General features: G+C 46.1%; 1 protein-coding gene across 2 annotated transcripts; it reads right to left on the reverse strand.

Moving 5' to 3' along the window:
- Nucleotides 1-640: 640 nt before the first annotated feature.
- On the reverse strand, nt 641-20504 carry LOC143422885 (LIM/homeobox protein Awh). Of its 2 annotated transcripts, none has more exons than XM_076893856.1 (4): nt 20373-20504; nt 6174-6487; nt 1123-1577; nt 641-926 (listed from the first exon to the last, which is right to left on the reverse strand). In XM_076893856.1, exons 2-4 carry the CDS (start codon nt 6350-6352, stop codon nt 718-720), a joined length of 843 nt encoding a protein of 280 aa, XP_076749971.1. In that variant the 5' UTR covers nt 6353-6487; nt 20373-20504; the 3' UTR covers nt 641-717. The 2 variants fall into 2 exon arrangements, with proteins under 2 accessions (XP_076749971.1, XP_076749970.1); XM_076893855.1 differs by lacking the exon at nt 20373-20504 and adding an exon at nt 11616-11674.
- Between the last annotated feature and the right edge of the window lie 1917 nt (nt 20505-22421).

Raw genomic sequence — 22421 nt, forward strand, 5'->3', positions numbered from 1 at the left:
TTATTTTAAAAAATAGAACAGTTGGCAAGACGTGTCTGTTGACGGAATTTAAACGATACTAATGTTGTAGTTGAAAAACGACAGCTCGAAAGATCATTGAAAATGTCTCCTTTTGCCACCAAAGAATAAACTCTATCGAAACGTTGCAATTTTTCGAGTATTTCAAAATTGTTCAAACCTGTGATCGAATGAAATAATTGCACGGAAGATAATACTTGTATCTATTCGAACTCGTCGTTGAATTGCACGATACGAACATTACAATCGAAATGGAATAAATAATCGTCGTTTAGTCAATTCGTAAGCTAGAGTCTACTCTATTCGTAATATCACTTTTACTTCTCGCTTCTCCTCTAAACAGTTCCTTCTTAGTATGTACAAAAAACAGAGGAACACGCCTCGACTATCTAACAAACCAAAATTCCGAGTCTCCTCTTTGTTCTAGGATACAAAGAGATTCGGTTCACTCTGAGAGACAATAAATCGTTCCCAGTATTCCCAGTCCATCTATACAGATGGAAAAACCTTCGTGATTACCTGATCAAGGAATTGGGCAAGCGTTCCTGGGAAAACGAGTTACCCTTTCCGAGAATGCGAGAATTTCATTCTCTTCGAGTCAGGGATTGGACACCACCGGACGAGGAAAGTCTTCTGGGCGAAGAACAGAGTTGAGATTCGAGTTTGATCACCGGTTTCGTGGACCGTTCTCTCGCGAAGTTACCCCGTTTGGTGACAGAACTGGGCCTGAAGGTGATTGGGCGTCGTTGGGGTTAGAGGCGTTAATGGCGTCAGAGGCGTCAGCGGGCTGCCAGGACTCTCGCTCCCCGCGCTACCACCTTGATAGCCACCCAAATAGGCGCCCACCATCGTCACCCCGGTGGAATACAAGTCTCCTGGATGGTGTTGCATCGGTGGTGAATGGTGCACTGGATACACAGAGTTAAGCAGTCGAATGTAACAAACGTTTGCGTGGAACAACGATCGACAGAATCGGAAAGGAACGACCAGGGTGATCTGGCGAATTCGAGAGCGAAATAAAACTTATTCTTTTCTAACAGTTTCAATAATAATACACGATCGCTAAAGTGCAAGAATGAACGAACGCACTGGAAAGATACTCACTTTGAGTCTTGATCTTTCCACTGTGCTTCTTCTGCCTGGCCCTCGAGTTCTGAAACCAGACTTGCGTCACCCGTTTGCTGAGCCCCGTGACATGCGCTATTCTCTCGAGATCCTGGCCATCGGGATTGCTGTCCAATTGAAAGTTCGCTTGCAAAACCGAGAGCTGCTCCTCCGTGAAAGTCGTCCTGACCCTCTTCGTCTTGCTACCTTTACCGCCGTGCTCAGAGTCGCAGTCCTCCGAGGAGGAGGTGTTGTTTCCCTCGACCACGTCCAAATAATGAGCCTTGCAGAGCAGCCTCGCGTCTAACAACGCGAATTGCTCCCCCGTCGACAACTGACGAGAACAGGCGTCGCAAGCGAAGCACGCCAAGTGGTACACCCTCTCCCTGGCTCTTCTAACCCAGTCGCCGGCACCCACGCTTCGACCGCATTTCGCGCATTTTGCTCCAAACGTTCTGAAACGCCAACGGAACGCGACGGATCAGAAATGTTCCCATCCTAAATGTGTTCTGTCCGAAAAGAAATGGATAAATTTCCAGAAAAATTTCAGTTATCACGAATTTCTACCCAGAGCTTTTCAATGAAGTATTTGCTCTCTCAGTTTCATGGCTTTAGATGCACTCGAATTGGCAATTTTTATTAAACATATTTACATAGTTAGTACTTATAATGAGTCGAAGAATAAAGTTAAAAGATTCTTCTTAAGAATCGCAGAACGCTCGAAACTCTTATTTAAGTAGCGCCACTTGGTTGATCGAGCAAAGCTTTCCGTAGTAAATTAACACTTGGTATCTCTTTTGGCTCTCGCAGGAAACGAGAATTTGACGGAGAGAGGCGGAGGGTGAAAGAGGGAGAGTCGAGGCGCTATTTCGGTCGGGACCGCAGGTTCATTCAGGACCTCCGTGCACGAGAATCCGAGGGTCCTGTCCTCATTAACATACTACTCCGCCACTCGATGTCCCTTGAAGCGCGTCACGGTTCAAGAGTCGCTCAACCTCTCGCGATTCGACCTACAGATTACGTCGAGATTATCTCGACGTCTCTGTCCCGCGGCTTCCCTCGCTCTACAAATGACCGGGGCCCTTTGAATTTCGTCCGCCGACACGGGGAAACAGATGACACGGTTATTAGTGGTTATATCAGTGGTGAAAAATATGGACAACCTGTGGCCGATTTCCTAATGAGATTGCCCCTCAGGTATCAGATCCCAAAGATAATGCTACGTAGACGCATATCAGCGGCGATCTGTGACACTTTTGCAGGGTAACTTTTTCCTTTTCGAAGCCTCGCATAGATTTGGTTAGATATACCTAAATTAACTATAATTAAGTATATCCAATCTAACTGCAATTAAGTATACCGTAGCAGTGCTAGTCTAACAATACCAAACCTAACTATAACTAAGTAGGCCATTCTTTTGTTTTTGAAACGTCGCATAGGTTAGTATCGAATGGTTTTCTTTTCAACACAGGAACAACGAACAAAGAAACGAAGAGATAGATCGGCACGAATAATTTGTTCCCCATAAACGAGAACGATTTTACCTTGAGAAGAAGGAGAGGAACAAGATCCAGAGGAGAATAACCAGTAAGTGAAAAAGGAAAGTAGCAAGCCGGGCGAAGGGTTGGTTATTGTATGGAAAAATATGGTAAGCCACGGAAGGATTAGTCCGTTCACGAATCGCATCATCATCGTCGCATCCAAAGATATTTTGGGGCATTATTGGTTATGGTGATCGCGCGCAGGACACGCCTAGAAGCATTATGTGTTCTCCGTATACTGTTCTTCGACCCTTTGGAATATCGTTCAAATGCCAATGATGCAGCTGTATTAATACTCCGATACTCTCGATCTACGAACGCTCCTACTCCCGTGGAACGAAATTAGCAAAATATCGGAACCAAAAAGCTCAGAATTCCTGGCACACAGATCGATTCGTTGGGAACACTTACGAGACTGGTGACCAATTGCATAAAAATTGGTAAGCCGCGAAAAATCACGCGATTCTATTAGCCGAACCAGTCGAGTCTGCGGATCCTCGAGCGTTCGGTGCGAGGTGTCATTAGCATAAACAGTGGCGCCACCCCTTTCCTTGTCCGGCGCGTTTACGTCGGATCAGGCGAAAGAGAGAAGGGTGGACAAGCAGAAGCAGCGTGTAAGTAACCAGACGAGGGGAACTGGTATTGGGTGTCTATAAATCTTCAGGGCCGTACATCGGCTACCAAACGACCCCGCCCTAATTTATTCATTTGTTCTTCCACATAGGCGGGCCCAATAAGTCAACGGGGGATTAAGTCGGTCGCTATCCGACCTCGGCACCGTCGGGAATTCATGGCTCGCCCTACGCATTCGATTCCCGCGCTACGTACCCAGATCGCGATCGCGATCCTCGATATCGTCGAAGATATAAATGGATCGCGAGATAAATCGCAACGAGGTTGTACGGGGATGGCTCCTAGTTGCTCAGAGCAGCTCGATGAACGCGTACGATGGAAAGTTCATCGTCTCGACGCTACACCTGGGCATTTTCAATTCGATGGTTTCGAATGTTCTCTTTCCTTTTTCCTTTCTTAATAGCAATAGGAATTCGATAATTGCGAAATAGAAATGCTTACACTGCGCTTAACACGCGTATTCCACGGTTTTACTTCCTTGACAATCAGTAAATCTATAGCATTAGATACGCAGATAGAAGGAAAAAGCAAACAACGGTGATCGTTCGAAATTATCATTCCCCCGGTATGTTTGAGAAACCGTCGGAATCGCAGCGGCAGAAATGGAGATTACCCTTGGGGTAATCTCGTCCCTCTCGGAGGGCGTAGGCATTCGCATTTAAGTGCTATTAAGGCAGGAACGATAAGGTTGCGATTAAAGCGGAATATCGGCCAGAGTGAATTAAGAGAACCGGAATTCCGATACCAGCATCGCTAATAGAGCGATTTCTGGTTCGTTCCTCGTACTATCCGCCGTTCCCTTTTTTTCCGCAGACAGTGAAACGACGCGAGATGAAGATCATGGACGGAACCTGAGGATAACGCCGACGGATATTTATTAATTTAAAAGGCATCCGCCCCGGTTGAAAAGCACCGACACACGCGGGTGGACTAAAGAGAGGGAAACACAGCTGGCTTCGAGCTGCCTTACGAGGCGAATTCCTCGGACCGCTGGAACACTGGCAATCTTTACTCGTGACTTGCTAGCAATGCGCACGCGTGTCTCTACTTTTGTGTTCTCCGGTTAAAACTATTCAGAGTATTGAATAACAAATTGCTTTACTTCAAAGGTTTGTGTCACCGTAAATTATTGGGCTGGCAAAAAAGTATTCTCGATGTTCGCACGTAGATAGCTTTGCGATTATTTTCATGTTAGTCACACTTAGTTTCGGTTGCGAGCAAGTTTGTATCGCAATGCAAAATCGCAAATACTTTCTTGTCAACCCGATACCTCGATACTAGTATAATCGATTCCATTTACAAAGTGAGGAAACCCAGAAATCGGTATAATTCCTCGTCACGCGTACACGTCGAACGCGATGGCCGCCGATTGGAGAAGGACCTCGCGGGTATTCGTGTAAGCGGTCCCTTCTTTTCCTCGACGGGCTTCTAACCGCGAGAAAACGTCAGTTGAGATGTCCTTTATTCCTGCTCGGCATCGGGCCAGCTTCAACGTCACAACATGACTCGCAGCTCGCGCCCTAACCTATACGTGGTGCGCGTATACGTCTGGTGACGTGAATAGCCTCGTGTACGCGTGAGGTCCAAAGAAGAACAAGAAGAAGAAGAAGACTACATCGGAAGACATTAATCACCCACTGGCGAATCTCTCGACCCTACGTCGAATGCGGGCGTACGGATATCTGTTCATCTGCGGGAACATCCGCACCCACGTGACAGTCACGTGACGCGAAAGGAGAGCCAGATTGTAGCGGAATCGCCATAATGGTTTGGCCGTTTAAACGCGTCGTTGCAGGGTTTAACTGACGCTGACAAAAAAAAAAAAGAAAAGATTTCGAAGCTTTGTAGGTTGTATCAGTTTCCATCATTTTATAGTCAAGAGAGTCACCATTAGTTTGCCTCGCGGTTAATTTTATAAGTCCTTCGATCGTCAACAGTCCTGCGTTGAAAGCTTTGGAAGTCCCTGAAATTTCATTCTAAGTGAAATTCTACGTGATAATTCGATACGAAAACAGAGCGTCCAACTCGTCCTTTCACACGGACAAAGGAATTTTGGCGAGTCACGAGTCGGTAATCCAGACCGATACCCTTCGAAATCTGTCCCGAGGGAGTTGTAGAATCCTTTGAAACTAGCTGCTCGACAGGATGTCCGAGAGATCGCTTATGCTGGTGTCAGCGTACTCTCTCGTAAGTCGAACAAATGATCGTTCTTTCCAGAAGCTCCCGAGTGGTAGTCGAGGAACGTCCTCTTAAGCGCGGCTTTGCTCACCGGTTACGTATCAGTGGGGCGTCTCTACTTCGATCAGCGGGGATATTATTGGGTTCATCGATAATCCCTCGTGTTGCTTCTGGATCGCGGGACAACTGTCGCTGCCGATCGATTATGGATCGCGATTGGATGATCGAACGTTCCGGTTCGACGGACGAACCGACGCAGCGACTTGTACCAAATGAAACACTCGAAAATAATGCTCTACGTTGATGAATACGTAAGACATCGCGAGATTACTTTTTGATTCAATCTTCAAAATTGATAAACACGTCCACCTGAGAAAACCCATTTTCCATAGTACAAACATTTCTTGGAATCTCAAAATTCAGTCGACTTATTTCCGAGTCGCCTTGCATATTGATAATACTACTCTGTATATCCCAGAAATGATAAAAAAATTTAGAATAACGAACAACTTAAACGAAGAATATCAAAAGCTACCAGGACCGAGAGGCAGAAATGAAAAAGTCCTCAGCGTTTCCACCGGCATAAATCATTAGGGCTGAGAAACAGAGGTTTCTCGGTGATCCGAGAGATACGTAACTAAGGTTGAACTTCGACAGGAGAATCCGGTGACCCTGTAAATAGAAACCAGTTGTACTTACAAGGCGTAGTCGTGCCTGCAGTAAAGCCGCATCCCTCGAAGGAAACAGGAGTGCTGATCGTGCAGGGGTCTTGCACAAGCGCAACATTTCAGGCACCTGGAATGCCAGGTACGACCCCCTACACAGAGGACGGTGCGCTCGCGGACGCTTTCCCCGCAACCACCGCAGTCCATTTCCATCCCATCGTGGCTGTCGTTACTGATATTGCCATTCGTCTTCTTGATACTGGCTACGTTATTGTTGTTGGTATTTACGTTGTTGTTGTTCGAACAGAGAATGCTGTCCGTGCAGTCTGTCTCCGTTTCGATTTCGGTCTGCAACAGGTTTATTGCGACGATTATTTTCGGTCAACCAAGTATCGTGATCGAAGATTAACTATACATTGACTGACATTAAATGCAACGCCGATAGGAATCTTTCGAAACACCGAAAGTAGTTGCTTGCTAGCCTAACAATTATTGAGAACATGTTAAACACATATTGATTCTATAATCTTCTTAAATCACAAAACTTGTGTGAAAAAATAAGATCACCCAATTCCAACGACTTAATCGATAAAGCGGATACCTAGCATACAGGTAAACCAGTTTTACGCTCTATTCTCTCGAGATTCTTTACGGTCCCTCGTAGTTTACAACCTGCATTCATATCCTGCTATTTTCCACCTTCTAAAATCTTGAAAAGGGCTTCTGGAATATACAACCGGCGCGAACAGTGCTACTTCGATAAACCTCTCAAAGAGCTGGCATAAATTTCGCACTCGCCACGGCATTAAAACGGGCATTTTATACCGAGGCGTCCGAGCCGGCAGAGAAAGGGAAGATCGGGTAGAACGTTCGACTATATTAGGCAAAGAAAAGCATCTACGCGGCGAACGAGCGATCGTTTCCGGGTGTGTAGTTCGGGAAGGCTGGCTGCGGGCTCCAAATCTCAATTAATACTCGGAGCAAAGTGAAATAATAAACGAGCGGACGGCCGCTGGCTGATAAATGATGCCGCTCTGGGCCATGATCCCGCCATCCCCGGACGACCTGCTTGACCAACGTCCACGATTCGCATGACTACGCGCACATCGTGCATCAACCGTGCATGCAAGCGAAACGGGCTTCGGGTGAACGTAAATTCGTTCATCGCGGTCCGCGAGATTCAACCCTTTAAGTAGCGAACGCCTATTTTTCCTAGTCGTAAAACACACGCGCGAAGTCGAGTCGTGTAGCTATTAAATATTACAAGCATTCGTATAAATATGAACATTTGCGGCTGTAAATACATCCGAAGAAGTGAAATTTACCATTTACCTTTCCCTCTACGTAAATATTAGAACGTGTCCAACTTTTCCTCCACGGTATTCGACGCGCGTTACCCTCGTCTTCGAACTATTCCCACCCGAGATCGAATTTCAAATAAATGCTGGGTCTCTTGTATAATTAATTTAAACTCGTTCGCGAGACTGATCGAGGGATCCTCTCATCGCCAACTATAAACCGGAAAAAGGTTTCGAAGGCCGGCCGTGAAAAAGCCACGAATGTCAACCGTTGAATTTACAGCGGACTATATATACTATAATTTACATTGGTATAACATTCGACAAGATTTATTACTCGACTCGGTGGGGTTAGGCTATTAAATTCAAAGCCTTTTTTAATCATTCCAAACGGAACGACGGCAGAAAACCTTATGCGACCGAATTTCGTTCCACTCTTTACTCGAAACTCACGACCCTGGTATTCGAACGAATCGATTAGTTCGATCTTAATAAAAAAAAAAAAAAAAAAATGATACGTATAAGACGATTATCTATTTACGTACGATACGTACGCAGGATCTCGTTGCGCATCATCTCCCGCAACGTCGATGCGAGAGGCGCGTTCATCCCCTAGCATGTCGCTATAAATTAGCCGAGAACCACTGGAGACACTTGTACCGTATGGGGCATCGAGCACGATTAATTGACAATCAAACGACACGATACAGCCGAATCGTTTTTCTCTTCTGGTTTCTTTCAATCCCGGCGTGTCGCGGGAGAGAAACGGACAGAGGGGGAGAAAGACAAAGCAGGGGGAGAGAGAAAGTCATTGTGAGTGCGTAGAGAGATAAACGCGAAGATAACGCGTATCTGATCTGTACGCAATTTTTTTCTTATCGCTGTCACGGCACACGTGCTCGCACGGTGTACACCTGTACGCATGTACACGGGCGAGCGAGCGCGCGCGCACTGCCACACTCTCTTCGCCTCGATAATATTAATTGGTACACGAGTAATGCACAAAGGTTATTGTTCGTCCCAGCGTGCAATCAATGAGTTAATTACATTCGGTCCCACGATTTATTGCGCGCACCCTCGCCTCGCGACAGGATATGCAAAATCTGTTGTCCGGTGCTCGCGGGATTTCGACTCGGATGAGAAACACGCTTTAGTCGCGTGGTCTGCACAGTTTTACCAAAGGTAATGCTTCTGCATCATTAATACTATTATTAGTAAGATATAAACTTGAAGCTAACGCTGCTGTAGCGTCCGTGAACTGGTTGCCCAAAATCTAATGTCATCAGGAGCTAATCCTTAATGTCGCATCGCACCATCGCGGTGCAACGCGGCATCTAGTCGCAGTCGATGCGATTGGCCAATGCCACACACCGAATTCGTAGTGTTCTAACGTAAATGAAATGTTTGTTGAAGTTTGTGAATCAATAGTCCATCGTTATCAACGGTGTATTGATGAGAATGGTAACAATGTTGGACATCTGCGGTAGAGGGAAGAATTTGCAATTTAAATATTAACTACGTGTAATTAAGCACTGAAGTTGTAATCACTCAAACTGTGCATACACTTTTTTTGGACCTGCATAATATCTTTGATAGGTAGTCAAACTACGTAGCGGTAGAGAACCGTCGAGGGTTCATCTACCGAAGTGAGTAATTCCTCAGTCATTAAGAACGTGATCAATCTGTACGTTTGTTTTTGAACATCGATTCGATTATATAGGTTAAATATCCAATAAAGAAGAATTAATACATAAATTCCACCCTCTAATTCGAACGATTCACAATCCATTAAGATCGAGTTGTGCTCGCGAGGCTGGACTCGTAAATTTACATTCGAATAAACGAATGGCGAGAGGGTGAGGCTGGGACCGTGAGAAGAAGAAAGATGGAAAGAAAGGAAAGCCGTTGCACAAGCAACATCTCGAGAAAGACAACATCGACGACAGCCAATTTCGTAGACGCAACACGGGCCCCGTCTTCCTCTCTCTGTCCTTACCCGCCTCCTTCTCGCTCCTTCACCCGTCGGCCAGTAATCATTTCACGTTTAACTGGACGGTCATTGATTTATGATCTGCCGAAGGCAAAGTTGAACTTCCCACCTGTGATTTATACCTTCTGGCATTTCGATCTTCCCTCGAAAAGTGAGCTATGTGTTTCGCTTCGACGCGACGCCGTCGATTAATACGCCGCGACGCGAATCGCACGACGGGATGGCCACAGCGACGCGATTATTGCAATACCTGGCACGTTTATATTCACGCGTTTGCAAATCAACTGCTTCCACTCGAATACTTCGTTTGAAAAGGAAACGCCAAATGTATTATCTTCCCTAACGACCTTCGACGACGAATACAGAAACTTCTGTGTCTCTAATTTTTATCTTCTACTCGTTAGAATGCTGAAAAATGTATCTTGGGTGTACAGAGTATGGAAATAATCCTGTTCACCCTGTGCACTGTGTTACAGTTAATGTTTTGCACGCGTTCATATTTCATGCCCTTTTATTTCACCCTCAATTAACCGTATTTCCATTTCCAATTACAAATAGCTACTTACATTTCCTGTAGAAAGTAGTTGTATATAATATATCACCAGGTCGATAATTCACTGCGTTCAAGTGTTACTGTCTCAGGTCACCCATTCGTGACTATCAAGCCTTGATCGCGGTTAATCGTAAATTCCTATTACCACGTAATAAACGCTGCACGATGGAAACACTGTATAATATCTCGTGTCTCGCGTTATATAATTGCAGGTTATTAATTCCATTGTTTGTAAACGTGAAATTTTCACGCCTGATGTAAAACCGCTCGGTATGGCGATAAAGATTACGTAAATATTTATTCAATTTTACTATCCGTAGATTTCTGATGAATTATTGCCTGCAATTTTCCACGGTCTTATTACTCCACCATCGAGTTATAAAGTCGACGTAATTGTGTATAATATATTCGCGCTAAACCCGCCGACATTTTGTACATCGAGGCGGTAAAACGACCGCTTTTCAAATTAACGTTACGATTGTAAATAAGGCAGGATTTAGCATCGACGATAAAAAGTAGCATTCGCGTAAAAATGTATAAACCGTGTACAGATAATCTGAAACATGTTGGCATCGCGAGAAAGAAGAAATTTTTCAATCGACCGCTCGTAGATGGACGCTCGAAGAATGCAATCAACGAGTAGTTAAGAAGAATAATAGGAGTCATTTTTTGTTCGTCAACACTACGAGGCGACCGAGATGAGCTGACAAAGTGAGAAATGCTAGGGCGAAGAGGTCAAACGGGCCTTACTACCGACTACCGGATACCGAGGACGCTTGTGCGCATCCGATTCGTCAGTTAGCGGACGTTTTATGCCACGAACGAGCAAATACTTATGATTCATCACAGTCACATGCGTTTGAAATCGAAAACGCATAAATAAACGGCTTGAATATGGAAATCCATTCCATCCGGATCGGATCGCAGTATCTGAGTAATCTACGAGTAACGAAGATGTATCGGAGACATTAAATGGCCTTAGAAATGGTACTCGTCAATGAGCATCCGTTGTTTCGTTCGGTGACAGCGGTCAAGGATATTTACCACTAAAAGATTTAGAAATTTCGTCTAATCTGTCGCAATATTTATACAGTGACGTTCGCTGGCTTTTGACGTCTACTGATAAACTACGGAGAAACTCTCGAGATTCACGAACATTATCCGTTCTATTTGAATAAATAGACCATATCTGTTCACATAAGTTACATTATGTTTCCTGTTTTTGCGAAACAGTCGTGTTTTTATCTCGTCCATTCGAATGACGCGCTTTTGTCACGTGTCTTCCTTCGTGATACACTTGTTTTCCATTCATTTTTAATATCGTAAGATCCAAAACAGTGATGGTAATAAATTCATTTTCTAATTGTAGGATAATTGGAATAAAAACGTTTATTAAACATAATAAGATTGTGTGACAGAGAAATCACGTCATACATTCTTGTTCGAGCAATCCACAAACTGTTCGCTCTTCCACCGCCAAAGGAACATCGTCCCCTCTTTTTTCGTGATCCTTAACCCTTTGCCGTTGACAGACGACTCTCAAATTCGCTCGAAAACGTCCATTTTACTATCCGTGGCGTGTAATAAGAACCAGTTCCCCAACCGGCAATCTTAAACCCCATTTCCACCACTCACCTTCATTTTCCCTCGTTCCTGGAGCTTCACGAATGTTTCTCCACTTCCATAATCATCGACTAAGCAGAAAATACCGCCCAGCGAGTTACACGTGGTCCGTACAAAAATAAACCTCGGTCAACGAAGTTCAGACACAGCACTTTGCCCGTAAACATAAAAACTGAAACACAGGAGCACGTACGATGTCGGTCCAGCTCACCCAGGTAACCGCGACAACTCGAACGAGTCGCGAAGCGAGAAGAAAAATAAAAGTATGCTCGATCGAGCGGAAGATCGAAAAGAATCACGGAAAATACCCTGTCCAGATCCGTGGCCCGGGGACGACTGGCATTCTCGATTCTGCCCCTTCCACGGTTGCGATCGTCGGCTCGATCGCTCACGAACACAATTCGGTTCTTTGCACAGCTTCCACGCTATGCAGAGACACGGTCTCGTGTATTTACACGTACAGACGGACGGAGCAAGACTGGAGGGGAATCGCGTTGCGTGACTCGACTCAACTCGGCTCTAGTCGGGGCTGTTCGCGATGCTTTTCGGAACGAAGGCCCGTGGAACAAGAACAAGGCTCCGCCCATCAGCCACGCCCATGTTCCACTGCTGGAACTCGCGATATAGCAGTTCCGTCGCGCGAAGAGTAGGGGAAGCCCACCGGTGGAAGGAGAATCGTACATTGAATAGAATTTCTGCGGGCGATGCGTCGCTCTTCCTATTTCTTTCTTCGAGTCTCTCACTTTCTATTTCCCTTTCGATCCTTTTGTCGCTGTCTTCGCCCTTTTCTTCTCCTTCCTCTGCCTTCCAGCGTGCCCTCGGTAGTGGTACTACTTTTTCATTCGTTTTAAGCCAGTTTTAGACAGATTCCTGCTTCCTGCTTCATATCCCTTTCATCCTTGGATTTATTCCTTTTTTTCGCTAATTATATTGTGCGTTGTCTAAATACGCCTAACTCTAGATCAGACGAAGAACAGCGGAAGAACTTCCACTTACACGGAACTCGCGTCTCACTTTGACACGGTCAGCTTAGACAAGAAGACGATCTTTGATTATGGATTTTATTAGAACAGCTCCTGCCATGCCTTTCGAAAATGAATTAGAGAAAAACTGAAGAATCATTCGATTTTTCAACTTTGGAGCCGCATCTTGTGGACAGCCGAATGGTAAAATGTAAAAAGCGCGGATAAAAAGCTAGGCTCGGTTGACCGTTTAGTTACGGGCACAGCGTCCCCATATTTACGCCTGGATACATATTTTATATTCGTTCGTTTCCTTTTTAGTTTCGATGAGTTTGTGTTCTGGAGAGGGTTCGAGCACCTGTTTGTATTTCTGCTCCACCGACACATAAATCATCCGGGAATGGACTAACGCCTTTTATCACTGCTATCCCTCTTCGACCGTTCTCTCTTTTTCACCCGATGCTAGAGAGCGTTCGTGTGCGCGTCGATGTTACACGTGCGTACACGTCTCTCCTAGAATATACAGCCGTAGAACCCTGCCCGAGCGAACCGTATACGCCCACGCCTAAGATGAATATGAATTTCTCGCTCCGAGGCCCAGAAAAACTGTCAAACGAGTTTTCAGCCTTATCCTCCGCCTTTTTATTGCCACCCCAGGACGCGTCCGTGAAATCTAGTGTTTCTTGAATTATGCTACGACGAGGCCAGGAAAGAAGATCGCTCAAGATGGAAGGAACCACCCTTGGACTTGATTCGGAGAGCAATCGGCATCTTGGTGCAACATCTTTTGATCGTTGCGCATCGAAACGTTGTTAGCGACTTGTAAAAACTTCCCACGCGACTGTTGGGCTCCTTACATCCTAACCCTTCACGCTCGACGACATCGTTGGGTTGATTTGGAAGTGGAAGAAGTTTTCCATAGACTTCTGGAGCGAACTTTCCATGTTAAATTTTAAAATTGTTTCAATAACGCGGTCAGCCGTGACATGATATATTTAAAGAATTCCATAAAATTTAGAATATGAAGCTAACTTAAAAGAATTTCTCTTTTTGTCGATTCATCCTCGAGAGGAGAACATTCTTCGATAGAATCTATTTCTGAAAGGAAAGACTTTCATTCTTACAACGCTTTGGATCAATGAAAACCTCCCCTTTTCAATGTCATTCTGACTTCCATCGTCGTACACTCTATCCGACTGAAAAAACCTGCGTCCTCTGTCGTTTCCCTTCTGAACGTGACTTCACGACGATCGACGAAACCCTTGCATACCCAAAGGAGAGGGAGGAATACCTGCAACGAAACCGCATGCAGATGCCTCACATTCGAAACGGAATTAAATAAACAGCCGAGAAACGAAAATTCCACGCTTCCCTAACTCGTTAGAACCCATTTTTTGTCGCGCAACATTCCAAAATGTACTCGCTCAAAGTGCTAACGGAACAAAGGGCAGGCTCGCGCGATTTATCGCGACAAACCTAGCATTTTCAGGACAAATGCGCGCTATACGTTCTCGATACGACTCGGTGCGGCCTATTTGTTAAGATCGCCGCGAATGCACGTGCAGAAAACGCACGCGTGCTCGCGGCGACGCTCGCGGTTGTATGAGTTCGTGGACGCGTTTACGCGTGCAGGGACGAGCAATAGGAACCGGGGTCCCAGCGATCGGCAGGGAACGGGCCATTAGTAACGCTTACCCGGCATAAAGCGAGAAAAATGGCGGTCGAATTATTCCGGTGGTGGGTGCGAGACAGGACAAAGGTCCTACCTCGCGAGGACACGCGGAGGATCCTCGAAAAGGCAGCCACGGGGTTCCAACGGTGTTTATCCTGGTGTTGGGGACAACCGAGTCGTTGCGCCTCCACTCTTCTGCCACGTTAATCGATACCATCGAGAATCCTGTTCGCCATCGATGTTCTTTTCTCCTTGGGGACCACGTCGCAAGTTGTACTAGCAACTCGATCGAGCCGTTTATTTCGAAACCGAGGCAAGTCCGTCTTTGATCACTTCTGCTAATTAATCTTAGCTGGCGTTCAATGCGGTGTACCTAATCAGTTTCTCTTTTCCTTGTTATTGACTGCATCTTCAGTCGCGTCTACTTCAACGCGATGCAACATCCTAACGTCGTTGCCTCTCGGAATTTTTCTAAGTCGACTGCTACTCGTTTATCAACCATAATTAGCAATGCAAACGACGCTCGTCTACGAAATGGAGGGGGAGAGTGAAAATCGTGGGAAACGGGAATATGTAAATCGCGTCTGAGAAGACGTTTTCCTTTCTTCCGGCGAGCATTCAACACGCTCGAGGTGGTTCCAGAATTGAACAGACTCGCGGTTTCTCTCGAAACGTTTCCCGTGAAATTTTCCGCCGGACCACGCGGCATTATCATGAGAAAAGTGGTCCGGGGACCTGTTCGCATTCGAAAGCGGGCATCGTGGAACGCACCATTGTCGCGCGGCCCTCGATATTCCATAAAAGAATACAAATTCGAGGAACCAGGCTGACATGTCACTCGCGGCTAACCGCCTGCTGTGCAAACACACAAATTCTCGTCAAAATCCGTAGCGAACGACTTTCTTCTCTTTGCTAAGTGCACGGAATAGTTGGCGTTTAAAGGCGTACGGAAGAGAATGCGTCACTTAAAGTTATCTTCTGTTCGGTATAGTATAATAAAACAATTGAACGAAAACGTTCAAACAGCGATCTCATTAGTCAGACATATGGTTAACCTGAATTGGCGTAAACATAGAAACGAAGCGATGCACCTGCGCGGATTGGAGCAATTGCCTCGCAGACGGAAATTTCGTGAGATATTTATGCGCAGGGGTATATACAGGGTAGCTGGGATGTCTGGAGTCCTGTAATTTCGAGATTTCCACTTTCCAACGTTCGCGAGAACCGTGATAAGGGCGAGGAGGACGGTAGGGGTGGAGGTGTACCGTGCGCGACAGTCGAGCAGCTTCCCCAACGCGCGTCTCTCGCTCTCCGTCTACGTCGCGCTCTCAGCTTCCTGCTCTGTGATCTCGGCTCGTCTGAGTTTCATCCCTCTTCAAGTTAGCTAACAGCAGGATCCTGCACAATGTAGTCGTGATTGCAAATCCGCTCGTTATCATCAAAACTGCGCCCAACCTAACGAAACCCACCCCCTCGTCGCGCGCAAGCCTCTCCACCCGTTTCCCCGCCGCTCTCCTTTCCACTCGATTCGTCTCTTTTCGCTCCTGCTCTCGCCCTCGAGCTTCACTTCTGCGCGCTCTGCCGGCCTCCTTTCACAGAGCAAACTAACTACTTTTAGACGGTAAAGAGATTCCCAGCTTTCACAAAATTTTTCTCCTCGAACGGGAGACCTCGAACGGAGTCCCTGACCTGAACCACCCCCACCGTTTCATGCCCGCTAATTTCATTCACTGACAACGGAAAGGCGGCCGAACTTTTTATTTCTATTGGATTTGGGAAGACTGGGAGGACTCGATTCGATATGTTCTCTAATTTTTTGTAGCGTAGCGTGGGTATCTCTATCTCGACTAGAGACTCTCCGACTAGAGACACATATTTGCCTAATTATAGGGCCTATAGAGCGCTTCTCCTACATTAAAGTACGCGCATACGTGAACATTTATCTATGCACACACCAGGTAAACCTCAGAATCGTTCGTCAGCAGTCCACTTGTTCCCACACCAGGAGCCGTCTATACCCTCGAAACAATGTCTCCCGACCACCCCTACGATTCTTAATTATGTCACGGCAATCACGCTGTTATTCACGCTGGCCAAACGAAAAAAGAGGACCCCGCGAACGATCAACGACAATCGCCGTTTAATTTTTACGCCGATTTTTGCAACCATCACTCGTTCCTACGTAGATACGCGCGCTCGACGCCGACGTGGAAAGTGTCAATCTGTCGACGACGAGAAAAAGAATCGACGGCTGGATAACGGCATCCAATAGATGCTATCGTTCTCTCTCCTGACTAATTATCGCGAACATTATCGCCGCGTCGCTCGTTCCAGCTGAATCATCCACCGTAGAGGGACGCACCTGAACTCCCCCCGCGGAAACGACCTGTTCCCAGGCGAATCGTGCGAATCGGACATCGGCGATGCACGTGTACCACCCAAGTCTGCGGACGTGGTCGCGTCTAATCGCCTCGATCCCACCAATTCGAAACGAGACTCGACCGCTGTGGTAACGCGCTTAGGCTCGTGCTCTTATTCAACGGCGACTGCATTACGGATTAGGGATGTTCTTCTCTGCGAGGGTAGCGATGTTTTACGTTTACAGGGCCAACGGAAGTTCGAGCGCGACAAGTGTCGCGACTCGTTTGGCGCTTTGATAGAACTGCGCTGGCTCTGTAAATTATTTTTACCAAAACTTTCGCTCTGTCTCTTGAAACGTAAGACAAATATTAGTAAAGATTTTTTTAACAAGTTTTTCTTCGTCTTTATCCTAACACCTTGCTTCGACACCTTATAAAATTCCTGAGCGGCTAAAAATCATAACTTTGATCCATCATTTCGATTCGGGGAATGTTGCTGAGGCTATGAAAACATTACGAAGTTCTTACGGTCTTCTATTCGAGTGTGACACATCCCGCGAGGGTACGCTAAGAAAACTCATGACATTCCCATTCGATGATGAAACGAGCTGTGCTATTGCAGGTGAACGAGGATCATTGGCATCCGCTATCAAAACCATGCCTTTATTGTACCATGATTTCCATTCTCGAAGATCAATCACTCATCTGGACCATCGATTTCGAGGTCCCGATGACCTTGTTCCGAACAATTCACTCGTTGTTCAGGCTCGACCTGTCACTGGAACCAAGAAATCCGGACTGAAAGTTTTCACACCGTACACATGGAACGATTAATCTGTTATACAGTATCGAACACTGCAATAGTCGCTTATTTACGTAAACAAGTACATCGCTTCGCAATCTAAAATAACAATTATCGCAGAAGGGAGAGAGCGACGTAATTACGATTAAATTCAACCCAATAACTGCCCTCTGAAACCAAAAGGAAAAAAAGGAAACCACTGATTCCACGCGATCCACCACGCCAGCACCATCATCATCGATGCCGTTACACTCGAGGAGGTCGCGTGGGAGCACGGACTCGGATGAATCGCAAAGGAAAATCGCAGTAGGTTACGAAACGTCGCTTCTCCCGGGAACGTGTCCTAATAAGAGGGTGTAAGGGGGGTGTAGGTCTAATATTATAGGGGCCACGTGGCAGCCGCTTGGTCCCCCGGAATCGAATTCGGGCAGGCCCCCGGCCGGGTCCGCGTCGATTGTCGACAGGAGAAAAGAGCGGTGGCCGCCCGTATCCTGCGTGTAGCTACGTGGGTTTCATCCCTCTCGAGTCAACGTTCACAATGAACTGCACCCCGCGGCAGCCAGTATTCAGCCTTTAATCCGATTATTCCTTTCGAATCAACGAGCACCGCGCGCTCCTCGCCCCGGCCCGTGTCCCCACTTACCGCCGACGTTCGACCTGCGCCGCGCCGGAAAAATCCGTGTAATCGGTTACATCTCGATGGGAGGAACGACCTTTCTCTATTTGCATTTCGCGCTACGTAGCTACCGGTCCTGGCTTCGTTAGAGCTGCGCAGCGACCCTTTTCTTTCTCCGCAAAATCATACGTTTCTATGATCTTCGAACGTTATTAACGTTCAGTCGATCATATCATATCTGTTTAAGAGACAATGGTAGCGTGGATGTAAGTATCGGCGTGACAGTGAATGTATTAAAATGTTTGACATCTAAATTACATAAAAAAAGATCCACTCCACTCTTTCTTCCAATCGAGCGCTCACAACTCGTCGCTTCGTCCTTTCGAATCAAAGGACCGAGGGATATCCGCGGAGCAAGGTAACGCGTTTCCAAAAGAATAATCCTCGAAGGGACAATCGAATCAGGATTCTCGAGCCGAGCAATCGCAGGTCATCGCGTTTCGCTTTCGCGTTGGAATTGAGTCGTCCATGGGCGTCCATGTTGTATATAGCATCTCGTCTCTCTACCTCGCGTATCGTCAAGGCAAGTGTGCATATATATGTACATGTATATATATATACACACAAGGTAGGTTAGGTTAGGCTTCGTTTCGGAAAGAAATCGCGCGGTGGCCGTGGCGGTACGCGCGGTGAATTGTTATTTAAAAATATGCGTGCCGACAGATGCGGTTTCCATGTTGCACGCTTCCACCGGCTCCCATAAATATGATAAGGCCCTATAAAGAGATATACGAGCCTATAAGCCGGTTTCGCGTACCTACCGACTCGATTCAACCGGCCGCACAGACTCCCAGTAAAACGAAGAAAATGACGGAGAAGAAGAAAAAAGTAACGAGAAACGAATGGTCCGAAGATTACGCGTTTACGTTCATTAATTAAAGGGCTAATCGGTGGTTCGCGGAGTTTACCATACGACTCTGATGACGATCTGGAGAGAGGTCATTCACGAGTGAACCTACCTCTACGTTACTTGCCGATTTCATTGAAACTTGCCACACTTGTACGGTAGTTGAAAACGTTCGAACGAATGCTCTGATAATCGGAACTTATGCTCAATGGCAACTGCATTACGTTCGACATATTGAACATGCACCACATTTCCAATTCGCTACGAGATGCTAGCTTGATCTTTTCCAAGAAGAGACTTAAGGCATTTCGAAAGTAAACGACTCATATAACAATTGTACTACAGATCCTAAAATTCGTATAATAAATCACTAATCGTTCTAATTTGGAAATTGCATCTAATAATGCAACGAGCTCAGAATTCTTCCGCATCCTATCGAGTCAGGTATCCATAGATACCTACAATTATGTATCGAGCGAATGAATATTTCGAAAGAGGTCTCGTTTTCAAAGTGGAAGCTGGGAGCGTCGCGACGCGTCCTTGACGCGTCCCTACCGCGGCCGTTCGCTCCTCGCCGGGCGTTTTCAATGGTAACAGAGACCGGTAAATTTTCACGTACCCATCGTAGGAAAAGTAAAATGGCCGTTGGCGTGCGTACGGCCGTTGATCGATAAAAGCGTCGCGACGCTGGGCGTGTCCGCCGCTGCAAGCCGCCTCCGCAACGCCCCGCGAATCGCCGCGAAACTCCGCGAAAGTTTACCCGTGTCGCCGACAAACGATGCAGCTGCAAAAAGGCGAGGATGCCACCCGCTAACAAACTACGCGTACCTGTGTTCTTTTTCGAGGGCTGTTTGCGCACCTCCCGTTCGACCTCGCCGAAATAATTGTCTTTCCTTCTCGTGCTTCTCAAAGAACTAGCCGAAAGCTTGTTAAAAACAATAAACTCCCCGGATGAGAGGCAAAGTTGTTTGGACGTTCTCTTCTTCGCGATTTTGTTTCGATGTTGCGATTATCAGAAGACGGGGAAACGGTAGAGGAAGTACAACTTTCAGACGTGTTGACAGTCGAAACTTTAGAAGGAACGCTTGTTTCAGCAAATGTAAAGGTGTATCTACGAGCTCTTCTACAGCTTCTAACGTTTTTATAATGAATGCGAATATTAACCCTTAGTGCTCGACGACTTTTTCGATCTGGCGAAGTAGAGACTCTTATTATGGAATATGTCTTTTTTCAGATGATCGCAAATGATACAAAATTTTGCACGGATGATAAAAAATAATACTCGTGTAATAATTATAGAGGAAATTAGATGAAAGTTTAAGAAGGCGGTTATTCGCTTAGTCTTAACCAAAGATTGGCTCAACGAAGGGTCAGAAGAAACGATCGGCACGCCACTTGTTGGTGCGTGCTCGCAACGATCCACGGGGGGTATTTTTGAGAATTCGCTTACCTCACCGTTGTCAACGACGTTTAATTCACCGTGTAACCGTATGCGGGATCGAGTTAACGTTAAGATCAAATTGAATTTGGCGCCAGCGCTGGCCCGACTAAAACTTAGTCATCCGGCAGGACCCTCCTAATCCGTTTACGCTCCTTCGTCCTCGCTGCTCTGTCGTCTCCGCGAAGTAGGTACGTGGCCGATGAGATAAAGAGAATCGCCTGGAACAGGAGGTGGAGCGTCTCGTTGAGCGAAGAAAACGAATCGGTGTACGCGAGTTTCCATTTAACTTTTCGCTACCGGCGAAAGACGATCGAGGGTGCACGAGGATGAACGTTCGAACGAGCGTAGTTCGCCAGCAGCGTGATCTAATAATCTGACCTGTGTCGTCGTTCGTTAAAGTAAGTACGATGCGTGTATATCGTATTTGCGATAGAAATTGGAATTTCTACTCGGATCTATTTAAATCCCGCAGTTAACGAACTAACAATTTATCTCATCTTGAATTTTGATCAATTACAATTGTCAATTAGTTACGAGCAATTGTACGCGTGTACATTTTTACTTGTCGCGTGATTATATACATCTGCTCGTGGAATTTAACGAGAAACAAATATTTATTACGCTCTGCTCGCAAGTCCGGTTAAATGATCCACATCAACAGCCTTCGTGGAACATCAAAGCATCGTCTTGCTTGCGTATCGCCCTCCTTGATCATTCTCAAAGGAGAGCTGAAACGGCACGGCGTATACAGAGAGAAGCCGGCGTAATCGTGGCGAATCCGATTATACATTAAAGATCCTGCAGCTGACTTCGCGATCTCGCGACGATTACGCGGGCACGAATGCGGACGAAGACGTCCGACTTAAAAAGCTTTGGTCTCCCTCCTGATTTCGCGAGGACAACGTCTAGCCGACGGAAGATGATTACGGTGCGGGAGGGTGGACCGGCGAAATTGGGGAGAACAAGGTGAATTTGGCTAGCTCGGGTCCGATTTATCGAGCTGGAACAACAAGCGGCAATCAGGCATAACTCGATCATTTCATTCTTCTACGCCCGTACTCCGCCCTCGATCTTCCTGGCCCTTCCTGTGTCGCGCTGCCTCCTCCTGCTTGCGATACACACCCGTAGAGGACGATTCAAAAGTATTAAGCCTCGAACGAATTGCTCGACATCGGACAAGCCGCACAGAATTTTGGATTGATCGATTCGAACGAAACTGTACTGTGTGAACTTCAAATAAGTTGAGACAAACACGTGGAAGAAGAACGCCGCCTGAATTTTGATTTGTTGGCGAAGAATCAGGCTGGTAACTAATTAAAAGAAAGTAGTTGACAAAAGAATTTCAATGAGTACTATCTCTACATTATAGAAATTCGAGGAATGTAAATTGTTTCTCGTACCGCATACTTGAAACCAGCTATACATTCACACGGTACAGACAGAGGTAACATCGACAACACTCGATCGTGCGAGTTCTTCCCCCTGTTTTATATATCAACGGAATCGCGAATCCTAAAATCCCAAACAGTTCTTCGGCAATGCGCACCTATAGCTTCGCTCCGCACGTGTTCCGAATATATCTCGGTTGTATCGGAGCAAAAAACCCACTGATACACGACTATCTACTTTGTTGCAGAACAAGTAAATTCTTAGCAACTCTCACAGAACATTCTTACAAACATTTTATTTTTATTTATTACGTCAAGTTAGGTTCACGTTAATACTCGCATAAATCGTTAACAACTTAATCCTCTATGGTTGAAACCTACAATTGTGTGCTCATTTCGAAAGGTTAATTATTCAGGAGATATGAACCCTTTGAAATGTTTATTAGAATAAGGTAGAAAAATTTCGAAAATACAGAGGAAGAGGAACAAGTCGGACGAAGCGGATGGAAAATCTGTATGCAAGCGTTACGTGAGCGTAGAAGTGCATTCGCTAAATATTATGCACCCTGTGGTTGATTCCTCATTGGTCGATTCGGTGGGTACGTACCGCGCAGGCGAGTAGAAGGGGTGCCAAGGGGGAGGGCTGCAAACCCCTAATTTCTGGAACAAT

The sequence above is a fragment of the Xylocopa sonorina genome, chromosome 4 (genome assembly GCF_050948175.1).
Source record: "Xylocopa sonorina isolate GNS202 chromosome 4, iyXylSono1_principal, whole genome shotgun sequence".
Classification (NCBI taxonomy): domain Eukaryota; kingdom Metazoa; phylum Arthropoda; class Insecta; order Hymenoptera; family Apidae; genus Xylocopa; species Xylocopa sonorina.

Excerpts from the sequence above, each read along its gene's own strand:
- LOC143422885 (XM_076893855.1), bottom strand. Across the intron at positions 1,578-6,173 it reads TGCAGGCACGACTACGCCTT|AACGTTTGGAGCAAAATGCG; the intron begins GTAAGTACAACT and ends TTGGCGTTTCAG. Across the intron at positions 927-1,122 it reads TGGAAAGATCAAGACTCAAA|TGCACCATTCACCACCGATG; the intron begins GTGAGTATCTTT and ends CTGTGTATCCAG.